This window comes from Silurus meridionalis, chromosome 14 (assembly GCF_014805685.1).
Source record: "Silurus meridionalis isolate SWU-2019-XX chromosome 14, ASM1480568v1, whole genome shotgun sequence".
Classification (NCBI taxonomy): domain Eukaryota; kingdom Metazoa; phylum Chordata; class Actinopteri; order Siluriformes; family Siluridae; genus Silurus; species Silurus meridionalis.
In genome coordinates this window covers 17,739,380-17,765,333 of record NC_060897.1, presented here as the reverse complement: position 1 = coordinate 17,765,333, position 25,954 = coordinate 17,739,380, and the positions used below count along the sequence as shown (strand labels likewise).

General features: G+C 38.6%; 1 protein-coding gene across 4 annotated transcripts in view; it reads right to left on the bottom strand.

The window, feature by feature from the left end:
* The window catches only part of sept9a (septin 9a), an 83,189-nt gene that overhangs the window by 46,854 nt on the left and 10,381 nt on the right, over positions 1–25,954 (bottom strand). Inside the window, exons 1-2 of one of the 4 annotated variants that reach the window (XM_046865906.1) lie at positions 25,432–25,547; positions 5,509–6,162 (exon numbers count right to left, since the gene is read on the bottom strand). In XM_046865906.1, coding sequence (XP_046721862.1) covers positions 5,509–6,162; positions 25,432–25,453 — 676 coding nt within the window. In that variant the 5' untranslated portion in view covers positions 25,454–25,547. Of the gene's footprint in view, positions 1–5,508; positions 6,163–7,076; positions 7,313–16,415; positions 16,660–25,431; positions 25,548–25,954 lie in introns of those variants that run through there. The other 3 variants (XM_046865904.1, XM_046865905.1, XM_046865903.1) reach the window with 3 other exon arrangements.

Sequence of the window (25,954 nt, the reverse complement as noted above, 5' to 3'; positions counted from 1 at the left end):
TCTATAGGTTAAGAAAAAAACACGGCGGTTAAAAGAAACAAAAATCTCTACAGACCAAAGAACAGTTTTCTACTGATCTAAATGTCCATTTCTTGTGCTTTTCGGCCAAAGCAAGTCTCCTTGCTTGTTGTTCTTCTGAAGTAATGGTTTCTTTGCTGCAATACAACCATGAAGGCCTGACTCACACAGTCCCCCTGAACAGTTGCTTTTAAAATATGTCTGCCCAATCGAGGCTGGTAATTCTGAAAAATTTATCCTCTGCAGCAGAGGTAGCTCTTGGTCTTCTTTTTGTGGGACGACTGAGATTGCACTTAAGGGTACATTTAAAGTTCTTGAGATGTTTTTGGATGGCCTGACATTCCTTTTTTTTTTTTTAAGTAATGATAAACTGTCTTTGTTTTGAGTGTTTCCTGCAATAAATATGCATTGTTGTAGTAGCACTAATAGGGCTATTGTTTCTGTACTCGCGGTTTTCTTTGCACAAGAGAACTAAAGCACATCAAGAAGGCAATAAATATAAAAAATGAACGCTTAAGTTAATTTAAAGAGGTTACTGACGACTGCAGTGCAATGAGTTTATTAGAGGGACAGGGCATGTAGGACGTTTTGGAGACAAGGTGAGGAAGGCGAGATTGAGTTGTTATGGACATGTGCAAAGGAGGGACATGGGGTAAATCGGTAGGAAAACGCTGAGGATGGAGCCACCAGGAAGGAGGAAAAGAGGAAAACCAAGGAGGCGGTTTATGGATGTGGTGAGGGAAGACATGCAGGTAGTTGGGTTGAAAGAGGCAGATTTGAAGGACAGAGGGGTATGGAGACAGATGATCTGCTGTGGCGACCCCTAATGGCAGAGTCTGGAAGAAGAAGCCGAAAGAAGAAGAAGATCTTAACATATTATTAAGCATTTCATCAAAATCATCTTGTGCCTTAATCCGTTTATCCAAATTGCCATTCACTATAAGTTACACGACTCTTATATAGCTCATATCACTCCTGTAGCTCAGTAAAGTAATAAGAAAGTGTAAAACAGCTGTACAACACTCTGAATGCGACTGAGACCGTCCAGCAACACATACTTGCTTGTCCAATTTCTTTAAAATATTGAGGGACTATACAAGTAACTGTAATTCCTAAATCACATCTTGATCGTTTCAAAATCGATTGTGGTGGTGTAGAGGGACAACTATGTATGGACTCGACTGTAGGATTGAATCCTGTTCACATTTTCGAAAGTAATTATTTTATGCTGTGGTGTTGAATATATGGCTTAGAGAAAACCCAGACACCATTTAAAAAAAACAAAAAAAACCTTTTCAAGATGTGAGCAAGGCAACATTTGAGTTCAATTACCGCTCGCTCACTGTCAAACTCAGCATGGTCACATCTTTCTCCTTGTTCTGCCAGAGTGTATGAGTGTGCGGAAATAGGTTCCTGTAACAGGACTGATTCAAAAGAATATTTGAGAAACCATGTCTGCAGGTCTGATTCAGCTCTCAGCGTTTGTATATTCAGTTACAGTTTCCATTTGTCTCACTCGACTTTGCAAAACACAATAGTTCTGGATGACTGGTTATGTCTAAAGATTCATATTATTTTTATATTAATAAATAATAGTGACTAAACTGACAAGAATTCTCACGGTAAACAGTTCTGGTCAGTTTGGTCACCATATTTGTGAATACACTTATTTGACGAATAGCTTTTATATCATTTTCAATACTTTTATCTCAAGCAGTCCTAACAAATCTTTCCCTCTTTCTGATCACTCATTTAGATTCAGGCATCACAAACATGTACAGCTGTAAATGACAAGCCTTTTATTTTTATATCACACATTTCTGAAAGGTCACACCTTCCAGCAGTCCTTCAAGCCTCACTGATTACATGCACATTCCTTATGGAAAAGTGCCCAACCTCTTGGCAAAGAACCTCAAAGTATCTTTAAGTAAGCCAAGACACAATGATTAAACAAAAACGTTGCCAAGAAATCATCACACCACAACATTAAAGCCGTCCTGTGCAAACAGATTCGATCTCATCCAGCTCAGACAAATCACAATTATCTGGCTTAGTCAGTACAGCAACAGCCACAGATTCCACATGCATCAACATTTACACACGAATACACGCTTTTAATTCCTTTACCACTCACTTTAATGGAATGTATACCATCAGTTTAGTGTTATATATATACACACATATACATATACACACATATACATATATACACACACACACACACACACACACACACACACACACACACACACACACACAAACACACAAACACAATATTGCCAAGAGTATTGGGTCACCTGGTCATAAGTACAGTATGTGATTTTTGAACATTGCATTCCACATTTAGTCCCATTTTGCTCTTATAATTCCTTCCACTCTTCTGAGAAGCTGTTCCACTAGACTTTGTAATGTGCTTATGGATATTTGTGTTTATCAGCCACAAGGGTGTTTTGAAAGGCAGGTACTGATGTAGGTGAGGAGACCTGGAGTGCAGTCAGCGTTCCAATTCATCCCAAAGGTGTTCAGTAGGGATGATATCAGAGCTCTATAGCTGGCCACTCAAGATCTTCCTCTACAAATCATGTAAACCAGATCTACAATTTGGCAATAAAATCTACTTTTGGCAATATAGTGTATATATAAGCTAATATAAGTTACATTCAATTTAATGATTGATTTTGGTGCATTAAGTCACAAGGACCCACTTTCATATAAAACACATTCCTAAGTTTATCTGCAGCCATCTGCTTCGCCAAACCCAAGAGTGCAAACAAATTACTCAGGCAGGGGGTCAAGATCATTATAAAACAGTGGTCACACACCACTTTTCACTCAATTGACTCCCAGTGAACGTATATGAACAGTAAAGATCTGAAACACAAGCACAATGTGAAGAATTTTTGCATTTTGCTGCACCCCAAAATCCATGTTTGGTGATATAAGTTGTGCGATACGCCAAAGTGTGACCCAAACAAGTGTTCTCAAGTGTTTAAAGACTAAACACTGGTTATAGCATAATCGATTTCCTGTGTTCAATGTCAAGTGTGAACACAGCCTTAATCAAGCTCTATCCCTGACTTCCAGAACAAACCACCAAAAATCTTTAAAAAAAATTAATAAAAAATAAAGGTTATTCTTGTTTTGCCAGGAGAATAAAGAGTTTTGTTGAAAACTTAGACCTCAAATAACAAAGGGAATCCATTTATTATGAAACAATAATGGCCCATTTTTTTATAGACTGATGGAGTCCAAACCTGCTCTAGGTAGCAAAACTCCCAGCTGCAGAAGTTTCCATTAATACTGAATATATATATATATATATATATATATATAAAATAAATAACAAAACCTAAATCAACAAAAATACAGCAATGAATCGGGTCAGCGTGTGGACTGTTCGCATACTGTCCTGATAATTATAAAAAAACTTTTAGTTGTGGAAAAACAAAAGGTTGGAAAAAGAAAAAGGAAAAGCTTCGAGCGCAATGGTTTCTCCGTGAGCCGAGCACAAGTTTCTGCACCTCAGTCCTTCCCCATCACATGCTAGCTGCCTGACGTCACCCTGCTCCAGAGCTCCACAGGGCAAATTAGTTTCTATAAGAGACTCCTGTTCTTCTCATCTGCACAGGATTTATTTTTTTTTGTCTGCCTCATGGGTAACTATTTAGTCTGAAGCACACCTAAGAAGATTTCCTTTACCAAAGCAACATTAACCATTTCAATTCAAAGCAGGGCAAATAGAAACCGATAAAATAGTAGCTTACTGGAAAACCTATGCCTTTTACAGACTTCGGCAATCTTCTAAGATCATTACACATCACAGTGGAGGTGTATGTAGATTAGTGCTGTTATCGATTATTTTAGTATTCGAGTATTCCAACGATTATTCCATCAATTAATCGAGTAATTGGATAAGAAGTACTGTTTTTTCTTTATTAAAGAACAATACTAAATACTACAACTTAAATACTAACCCTACTTATGCATTTATTTATTAAATCTCTGTACTTAATGACAGCTACTTAATTATAAGGGCTACATTACAAGTTATTATAGGACTTGCGAGGGACAAATGTGAAAAACTGGGAAAAAAAAAAAAAAACAAGTAACAAGTTATATAACCCACAACCCTGAACTTTCTTCCGTCACTTGGAACCTTAACGACTTTTCCAAACTAGTTGGAGATTAGCCATTACACCATCTTCGTTGCCATCAGTGTTTTTGTTCTTTTTTAAATTATAGTTGAATTTAAGTTATCAATTTACTTAAAAATGATTTTCTCAGCATTATGGAAGGTATCGAATGACTCGAACTGCAAGAAACTGAACAGTAAACGAACACTTTCAACCGAAAATGAAGACGTCTGACCAGCAAAAACGAGCCGAATATGCTAAAGTTCATAGAACAAAAAGTCACAATATCTACTGCATACAGAACAATAAAACCATTATTATGCCTATAATCACTTTAACCCCCTGCTGCTGTTGCAAACACGTTACATTGGTAAATTCTTTGAAATCGCTGCACTTGGGTGTCTCAGGGTTTTCATACTTTAATAAACACCAGATTTTAGGACTTTTTTAAGCACCATTTATTTTATAGCAAGTACCAATCAAATTAACACCCCAGCATATAGACCATGAAAGACCAGTTACAGTACTAAACATTTACATTAAAGATTTCTGAGTAATGATGACGTTTGAATGTGTAGGTTTCAGAAATTTAGAGCAGTCGTGCTCTAAGGATTCTGATTAAATACACTGAGTTCTTAGTGGTAGGATTCAAATAACGAGTGCAAAACGCTGCAGGGGAAAGTTCGAGATACTAAAAATAATAAATATATATAAATGATGCACACAAACACACGCTTTCCACCTGTGATATTATAAGAATAAATTTAGTACACATTATATACGAGCACACAGAATCTGATCTGAAAGCATGCACTTCATATTGTGGGCTCTTCTGCTTGACTGTCTATAATTAATGCTTTATTAATACAGTGTTCACTCATTCTTAATAATAAGGAAGGTTATTTTGGAGAGAGCAAGTCTAAGCTTAAATGTCCAACCCCTGCCCACTACAAGATTAAGAAGTACCACAAAAGAAATCACTCATACACTGCAGGCAGTGTCATAAGGTGGACATGATCATGTTGGCTATTTCGCTACAAGTTCAGCTCTCCCGATAGCATTTTATTGTATCCAGACAAGATTTATTTACTGACAAGATTAAAGCGCCATTCTACTAAACAAAATGGACCCATATATTTGTTTTCAAGGACTTTCCAGGCCTTGAATCCATGTGTCTGAAATTCAAGTACTTTCAAGAAGTGTGGGAACCCTGTTTAGTGCACATGATGGCCAATAAACTCACAGAAGAACATGGCATTGCTGATGAGAACAAGAACAAAAAAATGTAAAGTAAAAGTCGTCAGTAAGCTCGAGTTAGATCATATAAACTAAAACAAATGAAAAACAATTGACTCACTGTCTGAAGCCCGGTTGGAATTCTCCTGAGCTGATGGTAGGGTTTTATATTCAGTGAAGCTGGGGGTCATGCTGGCCTCTATAGAGAGACTGTTCTCTGACTCTCTGGATGGAGATGGAGTCTCCGTCTGCCTGTTAACCAGTGGCTCGGACCGTCTGCTTAGCAGTGATGAACTGTCCGCTGTGCTTGGAGACTCGGCCTTCCTCTGAACAGGTTCAGGAATTCGTGCGGCTGAGGAAGGCACATCAGCTCTACGGTAGGCAGCTAAGGGTTCCTGCGCTCTGGAAAGGGTGATCTCTGCCCTCCTGGGAGAGCCCGGCTCTGGGATTCTGTTATGAAGTGAGACCTCCGGCCGCCTCAGACCGTAGCGGTTAACGCCAGGGCTGGGCAAGCTGTCCACCTGTTTGGAGGAGATGTCGATGGAGATTTCGGTGCGGCGTGAAAGATCTATGCGCCCCCTGCCGCTCTTGGGAGAGCGCTGACCGCTGGATGAGGATTCCGAGCCATGTCTGGAGGAATTTTCGGAGTTGCGAGATCCCAGTTCATGAAATCGACTCGTTGCTGAAGAGCGAAAGGGATTGACATTTCGGCGTGAAAGCGGCGAAGGATTTGTGGGCGAATCGACCTCCTCGACTTCGAACGACCGTTTAAGAGCTGCAGAAAAGAAAGAGAAAAAAAGTGAGACTTTCATTGTATGGCTAAGAAAGAATTCCAAAGATATCAAACATGTTATGTGTATTTGAGGGTGTAAATTGGAGTTAAGATTATTCATTGGAGTCAAGATATTTCATATTATACTCTGTCTCTCTTCACCTGTCTCAGCTGGACTGGGCACAACTATCAGCGTCCCCAGTCCCCTCAACCCACCCACCCCTCTGTTTACAAATAAATTATCAAAACAAATCATGACAATTCAGAAACAAACTACCCAGAACAGTCACATATTAAAAAAAACAGCACTTAAAGCCTAAATCACTGCTGTTCTAGAAGTTTACCTATCTAAAATAACATAAGCCATCTCTGCTTATAAATAAACACTGTACAAACTCTCAACTTGTAATGTTTTAATGTATGCTCTTATGGTCCATGTGGGTCTCTGCTAGACATTTCTTGTCTTCTATGGTGGCGTGTTATGAATAATACCATTACAGGCCAGACTGCAAGATGGCATCTACTGGAAACCAACAGGGACCATTAAGACACCATTAAGCATCTAAATTCCAATACATTTCGTCAATGATTTCTTTGGTTTTGTTGATTTCTGCAAACAGAGTATGAAATTTAAGGGCTACCAGTTCATGGTGTTTGTAGTGGAAACCATTAGAATTTCTGCGATGGTTCCTTGTTGGTTTGTTTCGTTTCTCGGGCGTTTGGGTGCAAGAATACCAAAGTTACAGAATCAGATCACCATAAAGTCCTAATTTCTTCTAATTATTTCATGTCTTATATAAACTGCTGTTTGTCTCAAAACACAATGGAGATAAGCAGTTGATTGACACCAGTTCCAAAAGTATATCAAAATGAAACCTGAAATACCAACAACGCAGCAGTTTATAAAACAGACCTACCCGATTTGACACGCTTCACGTGTTTTGACAACATCGCCGCCATGATGGAAAACGTCAACACGCCAGCGCGAGCGCAGCCCTTTCACGCCGCGGATAATGTCACTTGCATGACTGATAGGTCATATAGTGATGGTGTGATGTTTCAGAACACATGCAAAAGGTCAACTAAAAGATTTTAGGGAATTACAATGGTTCAAATTACACACACTGTCGCGTTGAGCTGAATATGTCCGAAAAGTTATAATGCGCTCTGAATGGATACCGGATTCTGATTGGCTGGAAAGTCTGCGGTCCAACACATGAGTGAATGCAAAAGTAGTTCCGGTATGTTTAAGAACCGTTCTAGATAAATGCGCTGAACGCCATCATTGAAAATTAAAGCCATCATTATTAGACTACAATAGACTGGACTTCTTTTTCTTAATTTCTTTTTTTTTTTTAATGGTCCCCCCCCAAAAAAAAAAAAAAAATATTAATGCAGCACGCATTGATCATTTTTATCACAAATATAAATAAATAAACATACAAGAGGGGAAATTAAACCCTTCTTTACTCGGCTATATAAAAAAAACTGACGCGTCAAGTCTCAAACAAGCACCAAAATCCGCCAATGTACACATCCAGCAATTAAAACTGTCCATGTGGAAACATAGCAAAAGTTCAGTTTGGTGTATATATAGATGGTGCAGAGCAGAAGGTGGCAGAGTTGATGCTGCGATTTTTATTGGGAGTGAAAAGGATAGACAGAATAAGAGATGAGAGACAAGGTGAGAGAGGTGCAACTGAGTTCGGTCTTGTGCAGAGCAGGGACATTGGGTATATAAGTAGAGGAATGCTGAGGATTTATGGATTTGGTGAGGGAAGACATGCATTTTGGTTCACAGCCCCAACGGAGTTACCAGATCCAGAATGCCTTTACCCCTGGACAATTAGGTTTGGCTGAGCAGTCTGATCCCATTGCAATGCTTTAGCAGATATATCAACACCTGAAAGGCACTCTTTTACAGCCAACTGACAAAGTACATCGCCTCTTATAGGAGCAGACCATCCTCACCTGATTACAACTATTGAGTTGAGACTCAAACCAATCCAGTTTACTTTCAGCTAAAGACTGATTTCTAAAGGATTGATTTCTGTAAAGCTACTTTAAGACAATGTCTGTTGTGAAAAGCGCTATAGAAATAAACTTGACTTGACTTGACTTGAAGGACTATGTGACATCAGAATGTCTCCTCTCCCGTAACATCCAACAAGACAGCTTTCCAGAGTAATACAAACAACTAAAAGCTGATTACTCACTTTAGCCCCAGAGTTTGACAAAGCCAGCCAGCTTATACGGGTTGGGGGACGTCTACGTCATGCCGAAGGATACTCATTAATCTACCAGAGATAACTGATGAGGATGACACCAATATTAAACCCAAAGACTTTTAACCATGATTTAGAGACAAATATGCCTTGCATATTTGAGGGTGGCCGTGTAGGAAAGCATTCCCCTTCCACCCTCATTTCCTTCCTTACATTTAATCCTTTGAGCTAGATTGTGAAACTTTCTTACAATCAAACAATCAATCAATCAATCAATCAATCAATCAATCTATCTATCTATCTATCTATCTATCTATCTATCTATCTATCTATCTATCTATCTATCTATCTATCTATCTATCTATCTATCTATCTGCTTTACTAGTTCCTTTGATGTTGTCTCGGGGGATCAGCTCAACCCTTTTAGGCCAAAATGTATCCATCCTGGAAGTAAATTCGTGCTTCTTTCCTGAAAGATGTAATGTCTGTGTGGTCCCAAGATGTTTATATTTGGATACAGCTGTTTGTACAGATGTTTGTGGTACCTTCAATTGTTTGTAAATTAATCCTAAGGAAGATCCAGACTTTTTTTTTAAGTTGCCTAGATTCCTCTGGCATTAAGGGCAGAAAAACAATGTGTCTAAATGTAGACCATTTTACAAACACAGGTATGCTTTCATTAACTCCTAATTCTGACATTTAGCCAATCAGACGTTTATAAAAGTCATTAGATCAATTTCTGGAATCTAGATCTGAATCTAAATCTGTAGATAAAGTAGATGCCAAAAGAAATGTGTGGTAGCCTGAAATGCATGAAACATGAATTGTGAAAATAGGAGTGAATTTCTGGAGCTTGTTTTTACTGGCCTCAGGTGTACTTCACTGACCTTGGTTTGTGTCGAATATTTCCCACCGTATGTGTGGTGTGTATATTTATGTCTCATTGGCTCAAAGACATGTGGCATATCAGGTACGGGACAAATGAAAGATGTTTGTATACTATTTTGGTGAACAGATTCAGAAAGTGCACTGAGACTCAAATTTGAACTTAAAAAGACCAAGAAAAACAAGGAAGATGATATGTCAAAAATAAATACAGTAAGCTTTTGGTAGTGGCTCAGTTTACAACACTATAAGCACAGCTAATTAGATATTTGTGGCTATGCCATTAGCTAAATACGTTATTGAAGAAGTGACAGCTCAGGGGTTAAGACACTGGATATTCTGTTCAGAAGGTTATGAGTTTAAATCCTGCAAATGTAAAGCTCTTGAGCTAGACCTTTGACCCTCAGATGGTTAAAAGTAGATTGCTCTGTATAGTAAGCTGATCTGGATAAGCATTCATTATGCTAAAAGTTTGATCTTGACCTACATGGTGCACTGCCTTATTGTTAATATTGTTTCACTTTTTCGTTGTCTCCCTCCAAAAATGAATATGAAGACCGAAACCGATGTAGATCAATGCAGTTAAAATTTAATCAGGATGAGCACATTCTCTTTTAATCACTTGGTGCATTTGTACCTATTATGTTCTAATATGAATATGAGATCTATAAAGTAATTTATTTTGTATTGATGTAAAATAAAAAAACTTGCTTTACACAGGTTAATATACCAAATAAATCTGTGCTACTTGGGAGCCACCTCTATTTATCCCAATAACCTGTAATTTGCCATATACCAAATTAGCTTCAAGATGTAACTAAATTACGGGGTCTTATTAGTCTGGGTATATTACTGCAGTTACTATATATTCAAGATATATTATTAGCTTATGACTGCACAGTCCTGGATACAAATTTATACTTGGCACTTGGAATGTTTCAGTTTACATAATGAACAAAATTCGAGATAGAATGTATGGTTTCTCCTGAACATGCAAAAACCATATTACAAAGCTGAAACCTAATTCACCTGGGTAGTCAGCTTTACAAGAAAGAAATTTTATGTGTATATGATTAACTGCAGCAGTTGTGTCTCTCACCACCACTAGAACTGAACTGGTTCTTATAAAGTTGGGAAACATCTGCCTGTGTCCAGTTTCCACATGCTTATTCCACAGCTGGTGTACATGGGGTATTTTGTGAGGTCTTGGTGGGGCTCTTTCATAGGTATCTATTTGCAGGCTTTTCAACAGAGTAGGTGCTCATAATGCTTTACAAAATTGTCTAAAGGTTTTTAACTCTAGCTCCTTTACCTTAAGCAGCTGGGCAATAGTGTGCTTAACATAGCAGAACATGCCAATCATGTGAGTTTAGATTCTTTTCAGCACACAAAAGACATTTAGTCTGTGCAGGAACCTGAGAATTGAGAAGTGACAACAACACACTTGTGCTCATGGATAAGATAAAAAAATCCAACAAATGGTTTGTGTGTGAATGAGTCTGAAAGCAGTAATTGCAAGTGTTATTTAAGACCTGACTAGAGTTAAGAGTTATCTGACTGTCAAAACTAAACCACAGAGCTCAGGCACTTCTGGTTTGCTGTGCGCACTTACGATTTGGCGGCCATCTTTTCATTTTTCTTGCACCGCCACTTATTTAAGGACACCAGAGACACCAACTGGCTGCGACATTATCCCAGAGATTATCCCTGAGATTATTCTTGCCTTTCTGCCTGTATAATTTCCTGGACCCTGTCTCGGATATGTTCTGCCTGGCTCCCCTGGCAGACTTCAGACTTCAGACTTTAGACTGTCTTTTGGTTCGTGTTTTTGCTCTGCCCTATTTTGTTCCGTTTGCTGTGCCGGATGTTTGGACTGTTCTTGGATTCTATTTTGCACCTGCCCTGTTTTCTGGTATTGAACTAAAAACTGTTTGTGGATTTGGTTTTGTCTCCTGCCTCTCCTATAGTGCCCTGCTGCCCGTGCTCATTAGTTTTAAGATGCCTTTTTCTTTTCTCTACCCTATTTATTATTGAATATTTATTCATTCCTGTCAGAGTAATCTGGCCAAACATAGATCCTATGAATGAACCAAAGCATTGGCTTGCTCCACTTTAAACCAGCAAGTCATATACACAGTCAAGATCTTTGAAAGCTAGCTTTGGATCTCCCGCTGTGTCCGCCACTAGCACCCGACCTTCCTCAAGCCCGGCGCAAGGATGTTCATGCCTGGCTAGTAGTTTGTTGCACCAGACCCACCTGCCCAGGGCAGGTTGCTAGGCCTTGCCTCTTCTGTCCGTCGCCTCTTACTCCCCAGACAACGAGCAAAACGGGGCCAACTGGAGACTCCCTTGGAGGGGGGGTACTGTCAGGCTTGTGGATTTAGTTTTGTCCCAGCCTGCATTACTCAGTTTGCCTGTGTTCAATCTGTTTAGTGGTTTTGTTCCTACCTCTGCTATAGTGCCCTGTTGCCCATGCTCACTCAGTCCTTGGCCTTGTGTTTTCTGTTTCTGTGACTGTTGTTGTATGTAGCATCAGGGTTTAGGAGTAATGTTGTTTCATTTCACTGTGTACTGCGTCATCTATATATGGTTGAAATGACAATAAAAGCTTCCTGACTTGACTTGACTTGACTTGACTTGTCATTAGTTTTCAGATGCCTTTATCTTTTCTCTTCCCTATTCATTAAAGACTGTAGGGCTGAAGCTATCAATTATTTTAGTAATCGAGTATTCTACCGATTATTCCATCAATTAATTGAGTAATCTGATTTTTTATTATTAAAATGAAATACTAAATATACAAAAGGAAAAAGAAGTCTCTAGTCGTCTTCCGTCTTTTTTCTTGCAATTCTGACTTTATTTCTCGCAATTCTGACTTTTTTTCTCTCAATTGCAACTTTATTTCTCATAAACATCCAACCAGCAACCATGTTGTCGGCCTGAAGTTTAAAACTGTTGGTGTATGGACAAGGCTCCTCTGTTTTATGTCTTGTTTTGTCTCCTCCAGAGCTGATTGTTAGACAGAGTTCTCTTTAGGGATCGAAGGCTTAGTTTAATACCATGCAATTCTATTGATTGTAGCCTATTTCATTTTCAATATGTAATGCTTTCTGGTACTACAGAGGGGTGACGCTGCCCGACTGGCTAAAAAAAAACGAGAAATTGCTAGAAATAAAGTCAGAATTGCAAGAAAATTATTTAGGCAAACCTTTTTTTTTTATGTGGCAGAAACAGGCTTATCTGCTTCAATTTTTTTTTTAATTCGAATTACTCAAGTAATCATTTCAGCGCCAAAATACTGTTTAACTATGCTTCAGTTGCGTCCTGCATTTTGGGTCCTTCCAGTCGAGTTCCTTACATGGTCCTTACTGCTGTTTGAGTTTATCTCAGAAACCTTTTCACGGTCTGGACAAATGCAGTATGACAACATATTTGCATCAGCAAAAAATGTTGATTATCGTTTGATAGTTCACCTGTTGCCAGCTATGAAATGTTATAAAGGTAAGTACCTGCATTAAATTACCAGGTACAAAAACCCAAGAAGTAAAAAGATGTATCCAAAAAATTTGTAAACAGTTTTGTAGCTACATTCAATTCAGTGTTTTGGAAATACTGAGCACACATATTGATGTCATGACCTATTTGTCCTATGAGATATAATTGAAAATTCTGAACCTTAAAAACTTAATAACCTTTATGACCCAGATGATCTGTCAGGTCAATAGTATATACAAAAGCCCTTATACATTAACTCTTATACAACAGCAGGAGATTTACAATCAGTTGTCACATTATCACTATTATAATTAGTGAAATTTCCATGGTCATTCCTTTGAATCAAAATTATATTACTTATATATTTCATTAAACATATGAGATAACATTTATTGGCCTGTTCAATCAATATGACAGGGGGTCCATGGAGTCAAGACTTCTGAACTTAGTTTTCATAAGATTTGGAAATGAATATTATGCCAATGAGCTACACGGCTTACTTGTTTAGAAATTTGGTCTCAGTTTCACATCAAAAATCGTTCATCATTCAGAAAACGTGTAGTTCTATGCCTTTTTATGAATATCCTTTAGAAATGTCAGGAGGTACAAACTTTGAACTTGTATAATGTCTTGTTAGCATGTCCACAATTTCCCTGAGAAGTGTGTGCTGCTCCAGCCTTAAAAAGTGGTGAACTGGGTCTGCACAGTTACAATGCTCCCTGTGCACACACTCTTTCTGCAGCGAGTGCTCAGCTGTAAGGTAAACACATAGACACACACAGATCTGTCAGTGTTCTGGCTGCTCCATACCGTATCTCACACCATACAAATATGGTATGCCTGTGTGCATGAGTGTGCATGTTTGTCATTTCAAACATGCAAAGCTTGTATCCCTGTAACTCTACCCATTTGAACAACGTTAGAACAGATGCATGCTTATTGCAACTTATTTTTACCTAGAAAGTGAGTGGACAGAATATTTAGTATGAGATATTTATGCCCAGTTCACCCTAGATATGGAATATAGTATGTCCTATGTAGGCCTGACTTTCACAGCTTTAAACATCATATTGATATTGTCTAATAGCATATATCACATGCAGTCAGCTACTTTTCTGAAACATATAGGATTTCCTATTTGTGTAATATAATAATGTAAAAGATCAGTTTAATGCTGTGTTTATATGAGGGAGCAAGAAACAGCCATTAATTCTGTGTAACACTTAACTGCAGTTTGGACAGTTAAGTTTTTTGCCCTCTCCCATATACAGTACATGAGCTCTAGATTGGCTAGAGGGAGTATGCAAGCCCACCCATTTAGCACGGCCAGTTTAGCTGTTCTGTATCCTGGTCACAATCGGCTATGGAATCATGAGGGGGAATTGTGTTGTTTCAGGGAAACAGTTAAGTTACCCAAACCCCAGCTCATAACCAGCTTGGATATGCATAGAAAACAGTTTCACATGCTGCAATGTATATGTGACAAATAAAGGCTTCTTTTTCTATTCTAGGAATCTGCTTGCTAGTTAGAGTAACTAAGAGGTAACTGGTCAAGCTCTTTAATCATAAAACTTAAACTAATAAACTGTGATTTTTTGACTGCATTGAGGAACATCACTCATTAATAACATACCACAAGCATGATTAAGCTTTAATTATTTTTTGTACAATCAAATTAGATCAAAAGGCTCTAACTACAAAATTAAAGGGTCTAACTTGAGCAGTTTACGGAAGAATGGAAGGTCTTTATCTCCTTAGTTGCAGTTCAGAATCCGAAAATGCAAATTCTCAAGCGCTCAACTCATACACCAAGGCAGATGCAAATAAAGAGTAGTCATTCTTTGCACTAACGTAAGAGAGACATCTGGCATGGACTTTTAGGGGCCTTGTCTGGCCATGGGCAGGAATTTTAGTCTATGAGTCCAAAAAAGAAAAAAACAAAGAGCAGCAGCAATAAGCACACCCAACTAAGTCTCACTTTGCTGAAGGAGGCTGCTCTACACAGTATTAGTGTTGAGACAGAAAAGCTGGAAATAGGGCAGGAGCTGATATCTTTGTTAAGTCTGACAGACTAAATGATTATCAGCCTTCAGCTGATGGGATTAGCGTGCAGGTTTATCAGCAGAGAAATTTATTTGGTGCTTCGACTGATATAAATAATCATTTGAGATTTAATCTGCAGAATCAGCATTTGACTGTTGCGGATGAAGGTGTTTCTGAGATGAACCAAAATTCGATGTTATTTCTAAGCTGAACACGCTTCTACAGTGGAGAGTACAGTACGTCGCCAAAACACTGTATGCTTAAACAGCATATTTGGCTTTGCAGTGCGGTCAGTCCGGTGTATAGACTCCACAAATAGTCAGGTTTAATCGTGCACTTTAACTGGCCATCAAAAATCAAGGTCGCCAGCAGACTAAATAGCTGCATGATGAGGGGTTATGTCATGCATTTACAGTTTAATAGCGATGCCAGACCCTATCCTTAAATTCCTTAAAAAAAAATAATAAAAAGCTAATTTAGGACTTTACAGAAGGACAGCTTGTAATTCTGTGAGACAGAATTAGCGTTCTTATAAAAAAAAAAAAAAAATGCTGTATAAATTTAAAATGAATGCATTTTCGACTCTCTCCTTTCACAGAGTTAATAGTCTGGTGCTTTTATGGTGAATCTGTGTTTATAGGGCACTTCTTGGGGTAGTATTCACTATCCAAACACTTAACACTTCCTGTGTAATTTCGCCCACTAAATGTTTTTCCTCTCTCGTGTTCCCCCTCCATGTTTCATCATTAGGTCACGTCTCATTTTAAAAGAGCGAAGTAACAAAAACTTGTACCTTCTGCACTGCCTGGTGCTTTAGGAACAAACCAAGTGATATATAATGCGGCAGGTGAATGCACTGCCCTATGTGTGTGTGTGTGTGTGTGTGTGTGTGTGTGTGTGTGTGTGTGTGTGTGTGTGTGCGTGTTTATGTACACATTTGTCAATGAAGGTGTGTGTGTGTGTGTGTGTGTGAAAGAGAGCGAAAGTGTGTGTGTGTGTGTGTGTTTATGTACACATATGTCAGTGCAGGGGTGTGTCAGTCAGGTGAATAGGGTGAATGGGGTGCTGAGAGAAAAGAACCGCAGGGGGATAAAAGAGATGTCAGAGAAAGAATGCTTAGTATTTCTGTGTTATTCCGACACTTATGATTCATGAGGAAAGGTCTACAGAGGGTAGATCATTTCTAATTTTGAAGAAGATTTTTTGCTCATTGTCAGGGTGGAGACATAAACTAGACTAGATGTAATTAGTAAGAATACACTCACACACACCTCTCACACAAGAATATAGAACAAAATTCCAATATGATTTATGTCATTAATCCAAGCTGGAAGGGAAACATAAAATAAGAGGCAGACCACCGAAAAAAAGGGGCTTTGATTATTAAATGAGGCTGAGATTATTAATCGGTAACTTGGAAGATTAATTTTGACAGTCATTTGGTTAAAAAAATAAAACAAAATATTAATGTACTCATATATGCATATACACATCAGCACATCTGCATATACACATCAGCACAAATGAACGCTGTTCAAGTAAAAGTAGTGAAAACTGGTCCAGACAGCCAGAAGCTTATGAATTTGATGCAAGAATTCAAACACTAACCTTCAAAGTCTGAAATGATCCCCTCCAAGTGAGCATTAACAGTGGAATCAGACATTTTGGGAGTGAAGATCAATGCTCGGGATTCTGTTTCCAAGCAAGGCAATCTCTCACAGATGCACTCAAGGCTCTGGCCGCCAAACAAATCCCAAATTAGGAGGCACCAGGAGGGAGGGGGGAGCTACGAGATCGCCGCTATCCACAGATCCGAGCCCCCTGCTTTCTTAAAAGACAAACTTCTTCTGCTTCCTCGTGCACTCGGAAGGCAGCAGTGCGCAGTGACAACCCCCACTCCCCACCCTCGACTCGCTCTCTTTCTCTTGCTTTTACTCTCTCCCTCTTTCCCTTGCTCCTCCCTACTGCTGTGTAGTTTTCACTCTGAAACAGGGTTCTTCCATAGAGCTTAGTTTGTATTCAGCATGTCCACCTCACACGTACGAATGCGAATGTAAACACATACCGGCATGTACACATGCTCAGGGGATTCATACAGTTGTGGGGTTGAGAATTTGAGTTCACAGACCTCTATAAATCTCCAGCTCCGGATCTACAAGGTCTGTGTCTGCCTTCACCTCCGCATGAATCCCAGACTTAAAATGCATAATGCAAACCACCGTTTCTGGTTGAGGTCACTGCTGATTCAGATCATCGGGGGAATGGAGGAGTATTCCTGTAGTTTATTTTTGCCTTATGTGGCATTTTTACTCATTCGCTCCTCAACTAAGCATCCAAAACGCACAAATCCACCACTTTTTCCTTCAGGATGCAAAAACTTACCATTAAAGACTAAAATAAGCATCACATCCTCTCAGTGCTGGTTTTGGAAAATGTACTCATTGCACTAACAATGCTTCCTAAAAGCTCAAATCCAATCGTTTAAAAGGTGTCAACTAATCTTCTACATCTATTATAGCTGTTATTCCACAGCTTATAGAATTTTTTATAGAAAAACCGCGAGGCATTTGGCCTATCATTAGGAGTTCAATTTAAGTGATCAGAATTAACCAGTGGATGGGATTTGATACATTCTCTCCCTTGTCAGATCAACAATTGCCAGTAGTGTGCATCTGTGAGTATGTAGAAGAGGGCAGTGCACTTTCTTCTGAGTTGGTTATGCTGCCCTGTGTTGTAGCATATGCAGCATGCCACATGGTACCATACGATGAAGATGCAGAAGACCCCATGGTTCAGATACCGTATTTTCCGGACTATAAGCCTCTACTTTTTTCCCATGCTTCGAACCCTGCAGCTTAAACAACGAAGCGGCTTATTTATGGATTTTTCCTGGGTTTTTCCCGGTTTCACAAGCTTCAAGCTAAAAAAAACTGAGCACCAAAACATTAGACCAATGAAATTGCCGAACGGGTTCAGGTGAACCAATTAAACTCTCTCACTCGGACTGTCTACAGGAAATGCGAATCATTCGTCACGCTGAAAACAACCGGGCATGAAAAAAACGCACTTCACCTGTGTTCTGAGCTGCATGGCATCGGGAGAAAAGCTTCACCGATGGTGATTTTTAAACGCACGACAATACCAAAAGAAAAACTTTTAAGAGAAGTAGTTGTGAAAGGAAGGAGGAAGACAGTAACAATGACTTTCTTGGTAGGCTACTGATTAGATACAAGCCGTTGTAACGCGTTGAATCTCGGTCATGGGATAGCGTGCTAACTCCAGTTGCACCAGAAATCATATAAGCACAGACAGGTTTCCAAAACTTGTGCTTTTTTTTTCTTGGCAACAGCGTTACGGGTTAGTCAAAGAAACTTAGAAATGAGCATCAGAAAATAGTAAGGACATATTCCTCGGCCTTGCACACATGCAATAATACCGGAAAAATGCGGCGGCAGGCTATTCCCAAAATGCCGTTCTGCTCTTAAAAGAGCCACATAATATTTCACCCGTTACACCGTGTAACAGGCACTGTCTTTCGTTAAAGCCTGTGTAAAGTTCATTAGTTTCAGTGTAGATTTATAGACAGGTGCGCCTTATTTATGTTTAAAATAAAAATATTTGTAAAATTCAGTGGGTGCGGCTTATATTTGGGTGCGCTTAATAGTCGGTTCTTAAATATTCTTAAAATTACGGTAACTTGGAAATATTGTAGGCATGGCCTAGCTTACCCAGGATTCTTAAAGAATGGCGATCAAAATAGGGTAGTATATAATAACTGAATACATTACAGTACACAATTTAGTAATACAGAGCAATACAGTACAAACAGTACTGTAATGTATAAACTACACTGTGTATATGTATTTGGCAGCAGGCACGTGGATGAGCGGCGGTTTGCGGGTGGAGGGCGGAGCCGGACAAAACGAGCGGTAAGAACCTGTAGCTGTTGAGAAGAGAGACAAGAGATAATATTGTGCTATGAAACACAAAAAAACACTGGAAAAATGACACGCTCTAACACTATGCATTCTAGCAGCATCCCAACGTATCATACTGCATATATGCTGCTATGTTGCCTGCCATGCAAAACGTAAAATATTTTTTACAATTTTGTCTTATCGCTATCGTCTTCATAAGATCCAAAAAACTTAAGTCAAACTTTTGTAACTCAGGGAACTATCTGTATATCCTTTTGTCACGTAATAATGAGGAGAGTGGCTGTAAGTGAAGATAGATTTAATATGAACGTATAAAATATCAAACAAAGAATCAAAGAGACTATAACCCTGCATTATGGCAACGAACGTGAACAATAACAAGCATGGAAGATAAACTTGAGACAAGGTATCCTGTGAAAAATTTAAACATCATTATAAATGCAAATTATAAGACCACGTGATTCAGGTGTCAGTGATCAGTGACATGTGACTAGGTCATGTGACTTACAAAGAATGATCGGAGATATAGCCATGTATTCCACCCTCCTCTTTTCTTTCAGGTCAAAGTTTATGAAACACTGGTGAACTTTGGAGTTTGCACTAACTTATTCAAAGTGCTGATTTCATTACTGATTATACTCCTTGGGTATCCTTCTACAACACTTCTGTCACTTCTGAACATCTTAGAGTTTGTTCTTAGAGTTCGATCTTAGTTTTATGTAAGAGAACATACAGAAATTACATTTCTTTCTTTGAGCTTTTTCTATACTGGAAAATACTACTTGTTACATTAATGTTTACTGGTCATCATGGTGTATTTACTATAAGGAAAAGTTACTGTCTATTTGCATTCTTTACACTGCCTGAACGACACTAACAATCTTGCTGTTATGCCAATATTCATCATTTATGTGTGATTTACTTGTGTCATACTTTCTCCTGATTTCCTTTACCAAATCCATTTTCAGAACTATCTTCATCTTACGCCTTCTTTCATACGGAATCCATAGACACTTTGGCGAAATTCCAACATTGAGCTATTTCCTTTCCATCACCACTTCAAGGATATCTAGCAAATTCTTACACAGGTGCAGTTGAAGATTACACCATTGCCAAGAGAACTATCTCTCTGACACTGACTTGTAGGGGCAGGAATAACACTGCTTTAAATAGCGTTAACTGACAAATGGAGTCAAGACGGTGTCAAATGAAAGGAAACGTTGTAAATCAATGGACAGGAAATAAAAATAATTGAGTATTACTGTACGATGTGTTCGTGCATTCGTGAATTAAAATCTTATTTCGTGTTTTTATTTATAGCAACGTTACAAGGTTTTATGAAAATGTATTACTGCTCCATTGGAATATATTGAATATAATTCATTTATATTATTTTGCAAACATCAGAATACGTATGATAATAATGTTAGTGTTTATTAATCACATTTTGAATTTTTGTATTTGACTGGATTCAATGGACATTAGGTGGGTCAGCAAATTGAAAGAAACTCTAATGGTGCTGAGGTAATGCATGTCAAATAAAGAAGAAGATAAAAAATTAAATTTTGTCTGCATCAATGAGCCTTAATAATTTGCCATCCAGACCTTAGTACCTCCATAGACTTTCCATAAAACTCAAATAATGTGCAAGGTAAATAAGCCACACAGAATCACCTATCACCAGTCACTGATTTCTGTTTTTTCCGATTTCCCTATCTAAGCACTGCTAATCATTATCTCAAAGTTTTGGAGTAAAGAGTGGAGAGTACTGGCAGTATGGGGGGGGGGTTGTCTAACTGCATTCACTGGCCCCTTAGAACATGCAGAAATCCTAGGTTTCTGCCAAAGATGCTTCTACAGACCTACACCGCAGAAACAGTCACACTCAATTATCTAGGAGTGTTTCAGACATGTTGGCATTCATTTAATTGGTTTGCTACTAGCAGAGTATAAGCTCTTTAATATTCTGGTCAAAAATGTGTTGTAATTGACTGTTATAGCTGGAAGTAAGTGCTTTTTATTTCAATATCTGCTAAGGCGTAAAATGTTTCTTTTCAGGAAGCATCACTCGTGTGTTCCATGTCACATTGTGAAATCTAATCCAGGTTTATCACATTCAAATCAACCATTTCCTCGTCTGTCTGTTTAGGCCACATGCCTCCAGAATAATGGGAACTGAGTGTGTGAAAAAAGGCACGCAAGGTTGCCAGCCAAGAAAGTATTTAAGTGAGAACAGATTCTCAGTTTCGGTCAGGTCTGACACACACATACATCTAGGGACACAAACACATTCTATTCCCATCTAGTCAAGCTCATGAATTACTTCCTATGTGCTCTCTGGATGTTTTTTCACTCTTGGTTTAGTTTTACCTTTTAAACAGGACCATATTAGCACAACAGTACAATATTTCAGACTGACACACACAAAGAAAGGGTAAGATTCTTCATCTGTTCCTTTCCTTTTTCTCTCGCCTGCCTTTTCAAGTTAATGTCCTACTGTGAACTGACAGTGAACCAGCAGAATAGCAACTTTATGAACTTGTTTTCAGGGAAATGGTTGTCTTTGTCACTGCACAACCGATTCCAAGTCAAGACAAATAACAGGAATGATAGATTTCTTCAGCAGGGTGGGTGGTGGTGGTGGTGGTGGTGGTTAAGGAAGCCACATATATGCAGAATATCAGTTGGAAAATTTGTAGAACCTGTAGAAATTTCTAAATAGGTAGCTGGGTTGGGGGCACTGGTGTATGCAAGATCATACATTACAATAGCAAAAATTACAAAAAAGCATTACAAAAGCAAAGCTTTGGGAATAAGCCAATACCTGATGATGGAACACTAATTATATATTTTTTGTAAGTGAACAAACTAATAATCGATTTTATGAAACATGAATAGTATATTGGCTTTCAGAAATTTGCCATATGGTTTTATACAACATTATAACCATTTTATCTCTGTAAATCTGCTTTTAGACAAATAAAAATGAATTGATTTGAATATGTTTTCATACATTGTCTGTATTATGCCAGATTACATTACACATGTCCAAACATTGGTGCGTATCTGTATACGTAACCCAAACAGAAGCATCATTCTCCACTGTTTACGTACATTGAAAAGCCAAAGTGGGTTAGGAAAGGATTCATTCATGATCCAAAACCTACAAGCTCATTGGTCATGCATGGTGAAAGTGGGATTGAACTTGCATAGCTGTAAATTATATTGGTAACAGCAGAATGAGTTCAAATGACTGCAATGAAATGCATTCAATGTAAATGGGCGGAACTTAATCATGAATCATGATTACAAAGAAGACAATGGACTTGATCGAGTGAAAGGTTTTAGACTGGACAAGTCATATCCCAGACCATGTCCTAATTGAGGATGGATTTCACCTCCTGAAGAGGAAACTGAAGGAACAAATAGGGACCTATAAAGTAAACAACAACCAAAAGAAGCTGTGCTACAAGCCTGAAAATCTATCACAAAAGAAGAATTCTAAAGATGTGAATGGGTCAGTGGCATGGTGCAGTTCAATTCCCGGTCAGGAAACCAACCCCAGCCATTAGGGTTGCACAAGCCAGTGTACTCTTAGCGCCGGTCCCAAGCCCGGATAAATGGGGAGGGTTGCGTTAAAAAGGGCATCCAGCGTAAAAACGTGCCAAATCGAACATGCGGATCATGAATATGGATGATCCGCTGTGGCGACCCCTAATGGGAGATGCCGAAAGAAAGAAAGTTTATTAGGTTATTAACTTTCATTTATTTTGACTATCTGTTCCATGCTGTCCGGTGTCACATTCTGAATAGTTAAACATGGCTAAATAACAAGAAATAAAAGCAGAATGAGCAGAATTCTCAATGACTGTTTGAAACATCTCACTCATACTGACAGCTTCCAGTCCTCTCCCTGGTGCACATCCTCTGCATTAGTGTCAGAGTGAAACACTCGACTCACAAAGAATCAAAGCATTATTTTAAATCTTCACTCTACTCTCTCACTCTCTTTACAAGATTATTTTTTTCTCTAAATGAAATTAACTGAAATGTCACCAATTGCGACAGGAGAAAACCTTCTGGTGCAGGTCTACTGTTTGGAGGGCAACATTGCCACCTTGTGCAGCGCTAAAGCAAGCAACATGCAGCAAGCTCCCAAAAAGCATGACGCTGAATTAGTGGGTGTGCATAACCCGTCTGCAGGCCACATAACCACATGAAGATGAAAAGACATTTATCATCAATACTTTAAATAAACAGAAAGAGAGGGAGAAAACAGATGGAGAAGAAGTCCAATAAGACACTAAATGTTTTTGAAATTATACGTATATATATATATATATATATATATATATATATATATATATATATATATATATATATATATACAGATTAAACAGCCCTATTTTAATCCACGCGTAAATATAACTAAGAGGCACAGTTTGGTTGGAAATAAGGTTTTCTTTTCCTGTCCTTGCCCAATTGCTATTTTCCAGGTTAGAAATGAACACGCAAGCTCCACGACTGGAGCAACAGAAATGTGTGTAATCTGCTAGAAGATTGTGAGTTTAAATCCAGATAATGACACAGCCGTCCAGCAAAGCTAATCAATTGTGAACGTCTCTGAGTCCACGTATGCAGAAAAGTGCTGTCTGAGTGTGAATCGTTGCCCTGTGTCACAGCATGAGCAGCAGTTAAAAAAAATATAATCAAATAAAAAATGAAATACAAAAATAAAAGGCTTGATGTTTCTCAGAGAATGTCCATGTTAACCCTCCTTGTCTCTTGTTTGAAGCTGTTTTATGTTGGAGAGATGTGGCTACATGGCAAAAACTAGACAAAAGTAAAGTAAAAAAAATAAATAGCTGAAACAGTTTTTAGTAGCGTTTTGCATGATCTGAAAGTGGATCATATGAAACCTGCTGGTGCAGTGAGATCATAAAACCCATGCAAAATTGCACCTGCTTAATGCTGATGTATAGCCCAAACTTTACTGTCCTGACTTTTGATTGAAGTCCTCTCTCATTACTTACAAACTGGATATCAACTCGAACTGAATATACATTGGCTAGTTTTCCCAACTACTAACTAAATACAACTAACTGAAACCATAAACTAGTCAGGACAAACTACTCAGTTGTGGTCAAATCACAATAGACTACACACACACACACACACACACCTTACCTGCTGCCCTCTGCCTGGCACTGCCAAGCACAGAGTAGCAGAACTTCAAGACAAAATGTTTTTCCACCAACACAGTCTACTTCACATACACTTAAACTCATGTGCTTTATACAGTATATGAACAATTCATGTGCATTATGTAAAAGTGCAATACTGATTCTGTTCTATTAATTATTAATTACACTGCATATACCTTTAAATATTTCTATGTGCTCATTTCCACTTATACATATCTTTATATGTATATAATATCTGTTCATTTTGCATATATCTTCTTTATATACCTTTTTTTTCTTGGATTTACATTCTGTTCCTAGATGCAAATTCATTGTATTCAAGCACACAATAAACCCCTGATTTCTGATTTCTACTACCTAAATGCTGACATAACATTCTTAAAAGAATAAAGAATAAAATGCTGGACATTAAGGAACCGTGCTGTATTTCTGAGACATTTTTAAAGAAGTGCATTTACTAATAATAAACTGATAACTCATTCATTCTAACCACACTTGTGCCAATTGTCAAGATAGAAACGGATGTATTTGTCATACAGTACCAACACGTGTGCTTTTGCTCGACGATCTTGAGCAGTAGAGCTATAACAGTCCAGTAGTTCAGTTAGTAATTAAACAGAAAACAAACACAGTAAATAAGTGTGGAGTGCAGATTATTGGGCACACTGCAAAGTGAATCCACATGTGACTGGGAAATGCACTTGCCCTTAGTACCAAGTGCAGACAATGTTGCCTACTATGCCAATATGTACTTTTATCAATACTGTCTTTTTTTTATTATTTAAACTTTAAACTTTTTAAAGGGTCCAAAAGGAATATTAGCCTGTCTTTGCTTCTGGATTCTAAATCTGGAGCTCACACGGACATTTTGCTTTGAAGAAACAAAGACAGAGAGATTAGTGTATAACCAAGCAGTGCTTATAAGGGTGCTAAGATCAGGCAGAGAGAAGCTACTGTACTTTGCTTAAATGTTTTAACAGTTGGTCCTCTCTTAGACCGTCCTAACTCCTCATTCACAGAGACTACAATCAGTGGCAGCGTTGTTGCACTGACACATACAGTCTGAAAGCATTTCAGCACATGCACACAGGCGTATGCACACACTCGCACACACACACACACACACACACACACACACACACACACACACACACACACACTTTATGGGTTGCTATTACAGCATGGCTGCTTTCCTGTGGAAAAAATCTATGGAAAAAAACAGCAGATCCACTGAGCCCAGCACAAACCCGCAAGAGCAAAGCCACCAGGGACAAAAGTAGTATAGCGCAAGCCACTTTTCTAAACTTTTTACCAGTTTTAACTACAAAATGTGTGGCGTCAGCATATGAAAATCTTTCCAATTAACACTACGGTTTACGGTCCAGTGCATACTGTAATAAAACTGAAAGCACTAAAGTGTATGAAGTGCAGTACTGCCCTGTGGCTCAGCAGAGGAAGTGCTGACAGTTGCTCAGGTCTTACCTGCGATTTTGTCTCCCTCCATAGTAAGACACACTCCCTCCACGGCCTCATATATCCACTGCTTTTCTTCTCCAGTCTTTCCTGGGCTTTCCTTCTCTTTCCCACAATAGCACTGCTGCCTTACTCACTCATGATCTCCCTCCCTCCCTCCCTCCCTCCCTCTTTCTCTCTCTCTCTCTCTCTCTCTCTCTCTCTCTTTCTGTCTCTTTCTCTCTATCTCTGTCTAATTTTTCTCTCACTGTCTCTCTCTTTCCTTTTCCTCAGTTTTAATTTATTCCTTGTGCTGTGACAATGAGTGTATCCAGGATTACAGCATACCCATGTGCTCATCATATGGAGCTTTCATTGCTTTTTTTTCTCCATCTTTCAGTTCGCTTAGTTATATTCTCTCTCTCCCTCCCTCCCTCTTTCACTTTACTGTGACACTGAAGCAGCATTGTATCCGAGATGGAAAGTCGAGGTCATGTGATTCGAGCTCCTCTTCTGAAAATATCTCTCTCTCTTCTCAGTGGCATGAGGAATG